General features: G+C 41.2%; 1 protein-coding gene across 1 annotated transcript; it reads right to left on the reverse strand.

Annotated features, from left to right (window-relative positions):
• Positions 1-13333: 13333 nt before the first annotated feature.
• LOC145406471 (uncharacterized) lies at positions 13334-15712 on the reverse strand. The gene is made up of 2 exons (XM_080277626.1): positions 15464-15712; positions 13334-15252 (listed from the first exon to the last, which is right to left on the reverse strand). The coding sequence occupies exons 1-2, from the start codon at positions 15578-15580 to the stop codon at positions 13594-13596; spliced, it is 1776 nt and encodes a 591-aa protein (XP_080133752.1). The 5' UTR covers positions 15581-15712; the 3' UTR covers positions 13334-13593.
• Between the last annotated feature and the right edge of the window lie 407 nt (positions 15713-16119).

Genomic DNA, 16119 nt, shown 5'->3' on the forward strand with positions numbered 1-16119 from the left:
GAGAGAGAGAGAGAGAAAGGGAATCTGCACACACACACACACACACACACACACACACGAGAGAGAGAGAGAGAGAGAGAGAGAGAAAGGGAATCTGCACACACACACACACACGAGAGAGAGTAAATAATAGTAAATAAAGAAATGACAGAAAATGTGTCCATTGTGCAAATGAGGAGATAAGGCTTGACAGCCATCCCTCTTTTCTTTCTTATTGTCCATTCCCTCCCTTCTCTCTCGGAGAAAGAGAGAGAGAGAGAGAATAAAATAGAGGAATGGCACAGCTTCCCCTCCTTGCTTGGAATCAATGAATGATGTCCCTTTTGTCTTTCATTCTCCATTCCCTCCATCCTCTAGCCCCATCACCTAGGCCGAAGCCCTCGAAGTCGAACTCAGGCACCAGCACCTCCACTTCCTCTCTGTCCACTTCTCCTCCTTCACCCACCCCTGCTGGCACATCCAAGTCTTGCAGAATAGCAGCCACATTCCATCTCTCCTGAAAATATCTTGTGATCTGTGTGATCCTGTCTTGTCTCTGCTCTTTTATGTTTCTGTTGTAGATGGCCATCAGTTGAGACTTCAGATTACTCAAGGTCAGTAGATGTTGGTAGCCTCAGGCATGTGTCATCGGCTGCTGGCTGGGAGCATCGAAGTGTAGGGAAATTCGCAAAGTGTGAGACAACTTGGAAAATTTTTTCGTGCGCGAAAAACGAGGCGTCAAAGTAAAATGCGTCAAAATATGAGGAACCACTGTATATATATTTCATTCATTCATTCATTGCCAGGTGCCATGTATCCCAAACGGGGTGGCCATGGGCATAGAGTTAATTGTTTTACGGGGAGGGGCACTAATCCTCCACCAACCCCACTTGACATGTAGGGATGCCAACAGCATCTGGTGTTCCCAGGCGGTCACCCAACCAAGTACTAACCAGACCCAACGTTGCTTTACTGTATACCGGTATATATACTGTATATAGATAGATAGATAGATAGACAGACAGATATCCATCCATCCATCATCCAATCCTTCATTGCCCCATGAGGAGCGTAGGAGCCCGGGGCTAGGCAAGTTGGTCCTGACATTTAAGATGAGAGTGACTAGTCTCACTCATCCCTGAACGGCATTACGTGAGCAATAAACCCCAACCACCCCTTGGATATAAACCTGCACTGGCTTAGTCTGATTGGAGCACAGTAATTACTCCTAAACCACCAGGCGCCACAATTTGGTTATATGGTTACCGCCCTGTGTAGTAAATGGTTTCCTGGTGTACAGGAAACCACTTGGCTTGTCACTCAGTGTAGAGTCACCCATACACAGAAGGAAGAAGAAAGATTGAAGGAAAGAAAGATGGAAGACGGAGTTTAAAGTCACCTGTAGGCAGAAGGAAGAGGAAAGAATGAAGGACAGACAGACAAGAGGAAGGAAGGAAGAGAGGAAAGGGCAGACACCCAAAGCAGCACTACATTTAGTGGGTGAATGGTGAGTGCCTCGCCTACCACAGGTGTATATATATATATATATATATATATACACTCAAACCTCGATTTAAGGGACCTCCATTTAAGGGATTTCGGATTTAAGGGACTCCATTTTCTACCTGACAAATGGACGAGACCATTCAAAAATGATATGTAATGTCTAGGTTATACACATTAATATGTTTCTCTATACAGTATCCATAAAACAATATTCATAATCATATAAATAAGTGACACAATAATTGCATTTCATAAGAAGATTGTCTTTATATGTGGTAAACAATGGATATTTTCAAGTATGGGACATTTTCAAGTACGGGATATTTTCAAGTAAGGGACATTTTCAAGTAAGGGACATTTTCAAGCTAGGGGCATTTTCAAGTAAGGGACATTTTCAAGTAAGGGACAAGTTGATTCCCCATTTAGTCCCTTAAATCGAGGTTTGAGTGTATATATATATATATATATATATATATATATATATATATATATATATATATCTATATATATATATATATACAGTATATATATATATATATATATATATATATATATATATATATAAATAAAACTTTTCTGGTTGCAAAATATTTTATTGAGTTCTAGAACCTGTTCATGTTATTTGTATCATACCGTTTATAAAGGTTCCAACATGCATGCAAGAATCGGCCTTTGTCACCCGATGGCAGCTGTCCTCACTGCTCGATCTCTGACAGCCTTCTTATTCAGCCCCTTATCCTCTGTGACCTCATCCCAGGTCATTTGCATTTTGTCTCTTGCAGTCCTAACCCTAACATTCACACTTCTCACTTTCTGCACTCAGTTATGATACCCCATCCTTTCCACATGCCCAAACCATCTCAATCTGTTCCTTCTTATCACAACACCAGTACACTACAGTCCCATCCTTCCTTTTAACTCTTCCATTGTAAGCCTTCACCCCCCCCCCCGGCTGTGCATTCAAGGAGACACTGCGCTTCCCCTTAATCATTGTCATTTCTGTACGTTTGAGATTTACTAATTACAAATCAATATAAAAATTTTTATGTGAGTGAGTGAGTGTGTCAGTGGTTGTGTGAGAGAGTATGTATGATTGCAAATATGAGTCACTGCACTGTGAAAAAGTGTAAGTGATAGTTGTTGCTGAGTTACCCCAGTCTGTCTGGCAGACCATATTCAACAACTGCTGGCAAACAACCATCCCCACAGGGCTGCTCTTGTGCAGTGAACTGATGTTTCCTTGTGGCAGACAGCACCTCGCTACAGCGGGGTGAGTGGAAGAGTGTGGAGGTTTGGTTCCCGGATGGATATCACATTTGCACCTCTCCACTCACTTAAAGGGACACCATAGTAGGCTCCATGTCACATAGTTATTTGGTTATATGGTTACCATCCCACATTGTAAATGGTGTCCTGGGTTACAGGAAACCATTTAGCCTTGTCATTCAGTGTAGTGCCACCAGAAGTGGAAACAAGTGTAATAAAAAGTGACAGGACAGATGGGGGAATTAGGAAGAGAGAAGGCCAGATACAGAAAATAAATACAGGTGTAGGAAGAAGTACCATATCTGGCACTACGTCAAGGGAGTGCGTGATGGTCACCATCACCTACCAGTAACAGTGAATTAAATGACAAACAATGAAAGATATTAATCCCATGACTCATAATAGAGAAGTGTGAAAGTAGGTGTGAGTGAGTAAATAATTCACATGTATTCAATTGACAGTCCAATTTCAGCTGCTCTCACTACTGACTCTTCAAACTCGTGCCTTAAATTCACATGCATTCATTGAACTCGTTTTCAAACACCAGGCAATCCCTTTGCAGCATTTCCTCAGTCCTTTGTTTCAAATGAAGCCACTCATCTGTCTTGAGGAACAGTACTTCACTTTCTTCAGTTTTTATTAATTAACCTTCCTTTTCCATGATTGCACCAAAGTACTCATTATCTTCTGTCAGTTTACATCTTCAGCATATCACACTGTGAGTGAGTAGCCTTCTCTCTCAACAGTTACCACTTGTACTTGCACTTACATTCAGACCTTACCACTTACAATTATTCACAGAACTGTGAATCTGTATTCAAAGATCCCATTCACTATTTGCAACCAACACTGCATTATCTACCTTCATCGGCTGTGGAATATATTCCTTTTATCACTATCACCAGCCTCACTTCTCTTTCCATTTATCCATATGCATACCACCATTAAATGGAAATGGAAAATGTGCAGATAGGACTGGCAGGAAGGACAGTTGTAGAGGACTGGAAATCAGGTATAATAGTTTCCCTAAACAAAGGGACAGGGAAAAAGAGATGTGTGGCAGTCATAGTGGTATTTGTATTCTGAGTGTAATAGGAAACATAATGATAGGACACGTGTAGACAAATTGGGGGAGAAAATGGCATTAATTGAAGAGGAACAAAAGGGTTTTAGGCAGGGAAAGCCTTGAATAGACCAGATATTCAAGTAAAATGTGTAGAGAAAGGAAAAAGTTGTATGCTGACTTCACAGATCTGGAGAAAGTACGAGGTGTGTCAGAAAAGTTCCAGGACTGATGTCACAAAAGATATATTTCAAATCCAAACTACAAACTACGAGTTGTCCCCTTCGAAGTAATCCCCCTGGAGTCTAACGCACTTTCCCATCCTTCTCTGCCACGCCTCCATGCACTCCTGGAAGGATTCTTCTGGGATCCTCCGCAGCTCTTTTGTCACGGCCATCTTGATATCTTCCACGTCTTCAAAATGAATCCCCTTGATGACCCCCTTGAGCCTGGGGAAGAGGAAAAAATCACACGGAGCCAGGCCGGGTGAGTAGGGAGGTTGCTCCAGCATGGCAATGTTCCTCTCGGCCAGGAACTGTCGGATGCTCAGGGCACTGTGAGCAGGCGCGTTGTCATGGTGAAGCAGCCACGAGTTGTCCTGCCACAACTCTCGCCTCTTCTCGTGCACTGAACGAAGCAAACGCCGCAGGATCTCTTTGTAGGCGCGCTGGTTAATCGTCTGGCCCTGTGGCAAGAACTCGGTGTGGACGATGCCCCTCACATCGAAGACTGCGATCAACATGACTTTGACTTTGGACTTCAACTGTCTTGCTTTCTTCGGCCTTGGCGACAATGGACTCTTCCCCTGAAGGCTCTGGCGTTTGGTCTCCGGGTCGTACTCAAAGATCCATGACTCATCACTGGTGATGATTCTCCCTAGCAAGTCTGGTTCGGTTTCAAGACGCTTGAGGATGTCCTGACACTCCTGCATGCGCCGATCCTTCTGGTCATCATTCAGCAGCTTTGGCACCATCTTTGCGCAGACTTTCCGCATACCCAAATCTTCAGTGATAATCTTCCAGACGCTGTCCTGGTTCATGCCCAGCTCATAGGCGATCAGTCGAACAGTCAACTGACGATCGCCACGCACAATCTGCCTGACACGCTCAACGTTGGCCTCAGTCCTGCTCGTTGAAGGCCTTCCGCTCCTGGGGTCGTCTTCCACGTCCTTGCGTCCCTCTTTGAAACTCTTGTACCACTCAAAAACACGTGAGCGTGACATCATCTCAGCTCCGTACACTTGCTGCAGCGTTCCCAGTGCTTCAGACGGAGTTTTTCCCAACCGGACCAGAAACTTCAGGTTGGTTCATTGCTCTGTGCTCATCGCTTGACGACCTGAAACTGAGGACATGTATACAAAAGCATGTGAAAAAAAGATCAATGGCTGCAGAGAGCTGAGATCACAGTCATATACTCCCTGGATATTACGTCACACAGTGACGCAACCCGCTAATCCCTCTCCTACTCATAGCTCACATAGCGCACTCAGTCCTGGAACTTTTCTGACACACCTCATATATGAAAGAGTGGATACCCATGGAAAAGTGGAAGGTGCTGAAAATACTGTACATAGACGAGAAGCTGTTCAAAGCAGTCAAGAATGTGTACTGAGCGCACACAGGCAGTACTGCATGTGGAAAATGAACCAAGTGAGTTCTTTAATTAGAATGTTGGACTGAAGCATAGATATGTCATGTCTCTTTGGTTGTTTAGTGCATGGATGGTATTAAAAGAAATATAGGGTGAACTGGATATTGGACTGATCTTAGTGTACAGAGAGCAGGATTTGAAACTTTCATGTACTGTTGTTTGTAGATTATAAGAGTGTGTGTGTGTGTGTGTGTGTGTGTGTGTGTGTGTGTGTGTGTGTGTGTGTTCTTACCTAATTGTTCTTACCTAATTGTATCTTTACAGGAATGAGTCAAGCTCGTATTGTCCCGTGTCTTAGACCATATTTATCGTACATATCCTTAAATTTGTGAATTGTTTTGGCACACACTATTTCATTCGGTAGTGCATTCCATTGATCAGTTGCTCTGTTTGGGAAACTGAATTTCCTTACGTCTTTATCACCTCTCTTCTTATGCAGTTTTTTGCAGTGTCCTCTTGCTGATGCTGCTCCATATGTTAAGTAATCATTTATGTCTATTTTCTCCTTTCCTGATATGCACTTATATAGCATTATCATGTCACCTCTTTTCCTTCTCTCCTGTAGTGTTGGTAGATTCAGTTTATTTAGTCTTTCTTTGTAGCTTAGGTCCCTTAAGCTTGGTATCCATCTTGTAGCGGCCCTTTGAACTTTTTCAATCTTGTCTATATGCTTTTTGAGATGAGGACTCCAGACTACTGATGCATATTCCAGGGTTGGTCTAATGAATGATGTTATTATCCTTCTTAGCATGTCTTCATTTATGTACGTGATTGCTACTCTCATATTTGCAAGCAGTGTATACATGTTCCGTACCTTCTCGCTGATGTGGTCAGCCGGAGGTAGTCTGTTATTGATAATCACACCTAGGTCTTTCTCTCTTTCTGATGTGTATAGGGTTTTATTTCCTAACTTATAATCCCAATCAGGTCTTTTTCCACTTTTACCAAACTTGATTACATGACACTTGTCCACATTGAATTCCATTTGCCATGTACTATTCCATTCATGAAGTTTATTTAATTCTTCTTGTATCTCTTTACAAGAGTCTGCGCTAGTAATTCTCCTTTGTATTTTTGCATCATCTGCAAACATATTCAGATAGCTCTCATTTCCAGTGTTACTGTTTATATCATTTATGTACACTAGAAACATGAATGGTGCCAGCACCGAACCCTGTGGTACTCCACTAGTCACTTCTTTCCATGATGAGTAGTTTCCTCTTAGTACTGTCCTCATTTCTCTTTTTATGAGAAAGTCTTGCATCCAACAAAACAGTTTGCCTCGAATTCCTCCTTGATGGTACAGCTTCCATAAAAGTCTTTGGTGTGGTACTGTGTCAAAAGCTTTCTTGAAATCTAAATAGATACTGTCCACCCATCCTTCCCTTTCCTGTATTGTGTTTGTTACTCTGTCATAGTAGCTCAACAGATTAGTAACACATGATTTTCCTTTTCTGAAACCAAATTGTCTTTCTGTTATCATACTGTGTTCTTCTAGATGATTTACCCAAGCTTTTCTTATAAGTTTTTCTAATACCTTGCTTACAACACTGGTCAATGATACTGGTCGGTAGTTGAGAGGATTTTGTCTATTTCCTTTCTTGAATAAGGGGACTATATTTGCTTTTTTCCAAATATCAGGTAGTTTCCATTGACTCAAGGATTTCTTGAAAATTAAAAATAATGGTTTACTTAACTCCTTTGCACATTCTCGTAACACCCAACATGAAATTTCATCAGGACCACTTGCTTTTCCTCTGTCTAATCTACTTAACTCCTCCTGTATTACTTTTTCTGCTATTTGTATATCTGGTAGTATGTGTGGACATGCGTGTTCCACATATTCCCTCTCAAAATTTTTTTCTTCTGTAAAAACTAATTGGAAATTCTTATTTAGTGCTTCACAAATATCTTTCTCTTGTGTATAAGTGATTCCCTCGTCCGTGATGGATTGTATTATATCTTTTACTTTGGTTTTGCTTCTGATATAGCTGTAAAACAGCTTTGGTTGATCACTACTTTTATTAATTATATCCTCCTCAAACTGTTTTTGGGCTTCCCTCCTTATTCTTGTATAGTCGTTTCTTGCCTGTTTGTAATTATTATACGCCCTTTCACTGTTGTGTCTTCTGTATCTATTCCACAACAAATCTCTTCTTTCTTTTGATTTTTTACATTCTGTATTGAACCATTTCTGTATTTTCTTATCTGCTTCTTTGTGCTGTGGGATGTACTTCTGGACTCCTATTTCATAAAATTCACAAAAATTTTCATATACAGCATTTAAATCTTGTCCTCTAAGTTCATTTTCCCAATCAACTTCTAAGAAATACTTCTTTAGGTCTTGATAATTTCCCTTTTTATAGTTTAGTCTCTTTTTGTAACTGTCATTGCTGTTTACTATGTCATATGCTATCCTGAAGTTATAATTTAGTACTGCATGATCGCTTTTGCCGAGTGGAGGGTGATATATTAAACTGTCAATGTCATTTTCTTGCCTAGTAAATATTAGATCTAGCACTGAAGGTACATCAATCCTCTTTTTCTAGTGGTTTCCCTCACATGTTGCGTTAAGAAAAACTCTTGTACGAGATCCAGGAGCTTTTGGTCCCAACAGCTTTCTTGGCTATTTATATCTAGAGTATTCCAATTTATATTTGTATTGAAATCCCCAGTTAGTATAATTCTTTCCGATTTCTCTTCCATTTTATGTAGCAAGGATCTTATACTCTGAATTGTACTCTCTGCCAGGTCCTCATATTCGTCTCTTTCCCATGTGTTTGATCTGGGTGGCATATACAAATTGGCTACAATTACTTTACCTTCAGATGTGTCGATCTCTACTGCAATCAGTTCTACTTGTGATGGTATATCTAGGTTTATTTCCTTGACTTTTAGATTTTTCTTAGTTAATATTATAATTCCTCCTCCTTTTTTTAAATTTCTGTCTCTTCTCCATATATTGTATTCCTCTAAGTTTAGTATGTCATTGGATATCCTTGGTGTTAATTTTGTCTCGGTTAGGCATATTATTTGTGGTTCATTTTCTCTGACATAATCATTCATCTCTAGTAATTTAGATACCATTCCATCCACATTTGAGTACATCAACTTTATCATCTTGTTTATATACTTGTCATGACATGGTTCTACTAACTTCCTCCTTTTTCTTCCATCCTGTTTGTGTACCACTTTCGTAACCTGCAATCCTATTACTTTGTAAAAAAATTTCTTCTTGTCCTCTTCTGATCTTCCCTTATTTTTTGTTTTTGCTTCCTCCCTTTTCTCTTTCAGTAATTCCAGTTCCTCTTGTGTTAGACATCTTTTTAACCATACATTTTTGAACTCCTCTTTTTCCATAAGATTCTTTGCATTTTTTAGTATCTCTTCCACAGTGTTTACACTCTGGAAAGTCACCTTTAGAGGTCTTGTCTTGCTTTTCTCGTATTTCCCTAACCTTTTATGTTCTTCTATGTCTTTACTACAGATTTCCTCTGATACTTCTTTCAGTAAGCTCATTACATTTGCCATCTCCTTTTTGTCTCTAGTGATTTTGTTTTTAATTTCTTCCTCTTCTATACCAGTGATTACTATTGATTTATTTATTTCTACTGAATCTCTGACTAACTTTGGATTGTTTTGGATTATTCTTTTCACTTCCTTTTTAATGTTTTTTTCCTCCACCCTTGTTTCTAAGTCTTTCTTTACTTTCACCATTTCAGCATACGTGATTTCTACATCATTTTTGTAGCTTTGGACAGCTTCATTCACCTGTGTTATCTTCTCCTCAATATCACTACTCTGGTCCATAAGACTGCTTGCTTGTCTAATTGTCTCTGTGTCATTTTTTAACTCTTCCATAACACTCTCGTGATTAACTACTGTACTTCCCATTTCACTCACTTTCTTCCCAAGGGTATTCAATTCCACTGTTAGTTCACTGATGGTTGTGTCTTTCTTATTGGCCTCCCTTCCCAGTTTTTCTATCTCTTCCTTTTGCAAGTGCATTTGCTTCTTTATTTCATCAATTTCATTTTTGAAAGCCATTTCTAGTTTGTGTACACGTTCAACCAGTCTATTGTGAGTCTCCACTTCAACCAGTTCTTGGTAGAAATCATCATTTTGCTTTTTACTTTTATCCCTTTTCTTTTCCAAATTTGTTTTACTGAAGTATGTATCCATTTTGTAATACTATATGAACAGAGTACTTACAGAGTGTGCACGCTTTCCCCGTCTTGCTGTAGTATAAACAAACCCAGCTGACTCAACGCATCGTGGTTCTTTGTTGTTTGAACCAGTCTTATTTAAACTTATTATTTCTTTTCCTTTTAATAATGAAAAATCATTTAGTCTAACCTGGTACAGAGCTTGACTCATTCAAAGATACTTATTTAGGTAATGCCTCTGGCCGTGTTGAGCTGGTATGGAGCGCCGGTACAGATGTCCACCTCCGACGATGCCGTGTGTGTGTGTGTGTGTGTGTGTGCGTGCGTGTGCACGTGCGTGCGTGTGTCTGTGTGTTCTAAAAGAGAATCTAGCGAATTGTATAGTTATGATCTTGTGTGAGCAAAGAAGTAATGAAATGCATAGTGTGACTACACTGTTTGGAAATGGAAAATGTCAGTGTCTAAATATTTAGGCAGTGTGATAAGGAAGGGATGGTGCAAGAATGTATGCAGTAGGGATACACTGAGAACAGTGATAAGGAATAGGGAAGTGAGCATAGAATGAAAAGTGTTGAATGTCATCCCCACCCTAATGTATGGAAGAGATGGTTGGTCTCTTGGAAGGATACAAGTCAAGAGTAAAAAGAGTGGATATGAACTGAGTGGTGAATGTGAAGTTACAGACAGATAAATGGGAAGATAGGAGTGTTAGAGCATTGATGTGTATGTACTGGAAAGTTAAGGTAAAGTACTTTGAGATGGTTTGACCTTGTGGAGAGAACAGAGAGAGAGAGATTAACAAGGAAAATGTGAGAGGTGGAAGGGGAGAGGCAGACAGGGAGCCTGAGGATGAGATAGGGGGATGGGTTGGAAAAGGGCATGAGTGAGGATAGTTTGAACAGATGAGAAGACAGTCTGATAGCAGAGGACTGGGTAATGTGATTTTTTTTTTTTCTTTTTTTCATCTCTTCTGGGATCAAGGCATCTGAAATGAAGAGAATGCAATCCACTTCTAGAGGACAGGGTGACATGGAGGCAATTTAGTTGTGGCCATCCTTTCTGGAGCGCTGAATGACCTATCAGGTCCCAGTGCTTGGCCTTTGGCCTAAACTTCATATTCCATTCCATTCCATCCTTTCTGGGATCAAGGCATCTGGCTATACCACTACATTACTGTATATGCTTTGCAATGACAAATAAAACCAGCATATGCATATTTAAGAGGAGGGGCAAAAGTGTATTTTAATCATCAGTGAACAAGTGCATTCTGGAACATTTTCTGACATTAAGTATGGTAATTATAGACAATTATGAAGGGGTTACTGAAGGCATGGGAAAGTCTGCAGTGCCATACTCAAAATTATAAATGACCAATACATTTGTTTTTTTGGTGATTTATGGGACTGAATTGCCTGGAATAGACTGGAAAAACTAAAAACTGATGGATTTTACTTACAATGAAAAATTATATTTTGTTTTCATTTCTCTGTTATCGTACATTTCCCAAAAGGTCAAGAAAAATTGTCTGATGATCTTTAAAAAAAAAAAAAAAAAAAAAAAAAAAAAAAAAAAAAACTGAAGCAGTTAAGGGAGATTGTTCCTTATTCCTTCACTGCAAGGGGTCTCCCCTAAGCTGAATCTGTTTGGTGGCAGTGGGCATAAATAATCATACTAGAGATTTACCAACGTCACTAGTTATGTAAAAATACAGTATACCCATAATACCTACTGTTTAAGGCGTTAGAATGGAATCCTTGGAATGTCCACATTATAAAACAACAAAACCTAAATGTTTAATTACAGAATTCCCTCTCCAACAACAAGGCCTGACATAAAGTACAACCATGGTAACAAGGGGTGACAACCATTAACACAGCGTGCATTACACTTCTGGTCATTTAACAAATAAACTAAATCTTTCATTGAACAGTATAAAAGCCATACAATCTAATAAAATACTGGAAAACCAAAAAAATGAAAATTAACCAGGAAGATGAAGTTCAGTGAAACACAGCTGTGATGATGGACAGTGACAGGCACTGAATGCTACATAGCTAACTTCCTATCATTTTGACAAAAGTGAACTTCTTTTATAGGAATGAAAAGAACTCTTCAATCAAATAAATCATAGGATCATATCACATCATATAGTTTATAAAGGTTCCAACACACTTGCATGTGTCTGCCTTATCCCAAGCCTTTTTTATTCTGCCACTCATAGCTTTATGCCCAACAATCACACTTCTCATTTTCTGCCCACAATTGTAATCCTCTCAATGTGCCCAAACCATCTCGGTCTACCTCTCCTCATCACAACACCAATATATTCATGTCTCAGCCTTTCTCTCAACTTTTCAATCAAAATCCTAGCCCGCCCTCCCCAGGCCTTGCATTCAAGGATGCACTACGCAGCCATATAATCATCGCCATTCCTATATGTTTGAGCATGCGAATATCCTCTTCCTTTACTGCCTAGGTCTCACTACCAAACAGCATTACATACCTAACACATGCTGCATACAGAGATCCCTTAGTACAGAGGGAGATCCCCCTCAGTGTTAGGAGAAGCATTAGTTTCCTAAACTTCCTCCAACTACTTCTTACCTTAGCCACACAACCAGCTTCAGCCCCACCTCCAGCACCTAACATGTCCCCCAAATAACAAAACTCCTCCAAACACTCAACAGACTCTCCACCAAGGTCAGTCCTTTCACGCCTGATAATCTCTACAGGCTCTCCGTGACACACTGCACACACGAAATAAGGATTGATCTTGATGATGAGTCTTGAGTGTATGGAATGGTCTCGTTATTTGGGGGCCATGTTATGTGTAGAAAGGTGAAGGTGGTGCTGGGTCTGTGGCTAGGGTAAGAAGTGGTCGGAGGAAGTTCACGTAGCCGTTGCCTCTCCTGATGTTGAAAGTGTTCTCCCTCTGTGCTAAGGGAACTTTGCATGCATCATGTGCTAAGAATGTAATGCTGTATGGTTGTGAGACCTGGGCAGTAAAGGAAGAGGATATTCAAGGGCTCAAACGTAAACAATGATTAAATGGATGTGTAATGCATCTTTGAATGAGATGCCTGGCTGGTCTAGGATTACAAGAGAAGAGTTGAGAGAAGGGGATGAGACTGGAGAATATTGGTGTTGTGATGAGGAAGGGAAGACTGAGATGGTTTGGGCATGTTGAGAGGATGGATGATAACAACTGGGTGCAGATAATGAGATGCGTGAACGTCTTAGGTAGGGTTGCGAGAGGCAGACCGAAAATGACCTGGGATGAGGTCAAAAAGTGGGACCTCAGGGATAAGGGACTGACTGGGGAGACTCCCAGAGATTGAGCAGTGTGGAAAGCCACCATTAGGTGATCCAGGCTGATGCATGAAAGCATGCTGACGCCTTTATAAACAATACGATATATCATGGAGGACAGGGACAAAGATGCCTTAAGTGTGGAGTGCACACAGTCGAATAGTTCGTGATCGTCTTATCCTGACTGTACTTGGAGTAGCCACTGTAAATCCAATAATACTGTACAGGAGCCATGTTTAAGATTTAAAGTTTTCACAAAACTATGTTGATCCTTAAAGTGAGCTATCAGTTCACAGCTAATATACTTAGCACTGCTACCAGTACAGACACTAATACAGTATACCAGTAAATCAGAAGCTGAAAAAAAAAAGTCACAATTATTGTTTCTCAGGTTTCTATGGGATGAAGACATCTACAACATACCTCTACTCTCACAATACTGTACAAGATAACAGTAAGACAGAAGGAAGTCTAAAAGCAACACACAAATGGCTGGAGTGATATACAGCATACTGTAATATCACAGAACCTTGCAAATTTCCCCACCCAAAGTCAACATGAGAAACAGGGTAAGGATGACAATGAAGGTCAAATGCTAGAGTTAGTACTGCAGGACAGATCCCATGTTATATTGGTGCTTAACAGATTCTGCTTTTAAAATACACTGCCAACATTCATGGCACTGGCAATGACACTGGTGACAGAGGTCTTTGGAGAACATGCTTGACGTACACTCATTTCCCAACTGTGCAGCAGCATAGTGAGACTGCAGTGAGGTGGCATGTTCTGTAACCGTACACCCATGCTCTCTCGCACATTACGTAGGAACTCAGTAGTCTCATAGTCTACTGGTAAGAGGTCACAGCGAGGAGGTTTATCAGGGTATTTAGCTGGCACTGTAAGTGTGATAGGTGGGACACAAGGTAGGTTGGGGTCATCCAGCTGGCAAATAAGAGTTAGCTCATCACTGCCTGGGGGCATCTGGCAGTCCAGGTTAACACGAAAGCGGGCATTGAGACGTGCAACCTCCCCCTGCACAATATCACTGATATTAGGAGTTTCAGGAGGTGGTTGAAGGGGGTTATCTCGCTTTGGGGGCTTTGCTGGCTGAGTCTGATAGTTGGGACCCAACAGCACAGACAAGGCTGGGGCCACTGTGCGATGAAGGGTGTGTGCAGCACAAGGAGATTTGAGCACAGATGCCAACACATCTTCCAAACTAGATGAACATGTGTCCATACTGGGTGGCACCGGCGTAGCTTCTGCTGCCTCTGCATCCCTATGTATTTCAAGTTTTTCAAGCACCTTTTCACATTTGATCAGAGTTTCCATAGGCATACGGCGCTGAGGATTCTGTAGCATGTCATAAAGCTGCTTCATTTTCTTAGACTTCTCAGCATCATCATTGCCAATGCGCTGGATCATGCGACCAAGAGGTACCACATACTTTCTCAGTTGCCGCACCTTTTCCCTGTATGCTGCTTCTTCCACCTGGCTGCTGGACATAGTCTGAGCCGCTGGAGATGGCTGCTGAGTCTGGCCAGGAGTATTAATCATACCACCAGGGGATGGTGCCCCCAGGTGCCCTGGCCCCCCTCGCCCCATTCCTCCACTGCTACCTCCACCTCCAGCTGGTGATGGCACCATACTAGAGGATGGAGAAGGGGCCACAAATGCTGGTGAAGCCTGACTGTTTGGTGCAGACAGAGGGGGTACTGGAGAGGCACTATTGGGATTTGGGGTTCCCTGTCTTGGGAAGCCTGGAGAAGGTACCCGTGGTTGCATAGTCTGTGCACCACGTCCAACACCACCAACCATCTGTCCAGCTGCCACCTGTCCCATCTGTGGAGTACCAGTGGCACCCTGAGTACCAATGGTCATCTGTAGCTGGGTCATCTTTCCTGGCTGTTGTCCTAACTGTTGCATTACCATTACTCCTTGCTTCTTGTTTACCCCCGATATTTGCACTTCATTAAGCCGCTGCCGGTTGTTAGTTTGCCAGCTGCCCATCTCTGGAGATGGATTGGGTAAGTTGGGTGGCATTGGTTGGCCAACTCTTGGAGGGCCTTGCATGTTAGGCAGCTGTCCAGGCATGATGGTATTATTTGGTCCAGTTACTACTGGACCAGGTCCTATTCCTCCTGGCATTTGTCCACCTGGGCCAGTCATCTGATTGCTGGGACCAGGGTGGCGTGTCAACACGTCAGTCAAATGTGGGTTATTTACTTGCTGGTTGTTATTCTGATGCAGGAGCATCATGATTCTTCCAACAAACTCCAAGTACTCATCTTTCTTGGTGGACCGCTGGAACACCTGCACATATAGCAACATGTTACTGCACTATTATACGAAAATGCTTTCATGTGAAAACATTACAACATTTGCTTCTGCAAAGTTGGCAACTTGTACAATTATATACTTAATAAATAAGACAATTTCAGTAAAAATAAAATACAATGCTGTATACTGTAACATGCAATAAACTTGAGTGACATCACAACATATAAAAACATATGTTTTATACCTGTAGCTCAAGCTCATGAGCATTTCTCTGGTTGGGTGCTGCAGTAAGTCTAATGGTGTCCTCCAGCTGATTAATCACTTTCTGCCGAAAGGTCCATGACTTCCAATCTTCAGCCATGATAATTCACTCCTGTAACTATAATTTTATTAGCATATTCATCTCACTGAACATTAAAATATGTAATCACACAGAAGCTCTGTAAATGAAATAACACACTCACTCACAATTACAGGCATCAGAATAGACTCCATCTCACAGGCATGACCATCGACACACCATACATGGGGATGCATACGTAAAGTTCAAAGGGGCTAGAGTCCTTGCCCTTTTGCCTTGCCAAAATGCTGTCATATGAATTTCCCATCTGTCCCTCTATTTTCTTTCTTTTTTATTTTCTGGTTTCAACTGTGTAATGTCACTGGGAAAGTCCAATGTAAATTAACACATCTGTATGACAGTACTTTCACTACAGATGGTGTTCTTCAATAGATTATGTGCTTACGCATTTCAGGAGGCCTAGTGTTCGAAGAGATATACATCATCATGACATAATCATCAGGCAGTTCAAGAATGTGCAGTAGCTAATATGGGGTGTGATGCCCCTCTTTTAGCTGGAGCTCCTGCCCTGCATACTGTCTATGCATGCCACTGATACT

The sequence above is a fragment of the Coenobita brevimanus genome, chromosome 70 (assembly GCF_032717465.1).
Source record: "Coenobita brevimanus isolate Jiangsu-jjx chromosome 70, ASM3271746v2, whole genome shotgun sequence".
Taxonomy (NCBI): domain Eukaryota; kingdom Metazoa; phylum Arthropoda; class Malacostraca; order Decapoda; family Coenobitidae; genus Coenobita; species Coenobita brevimanus.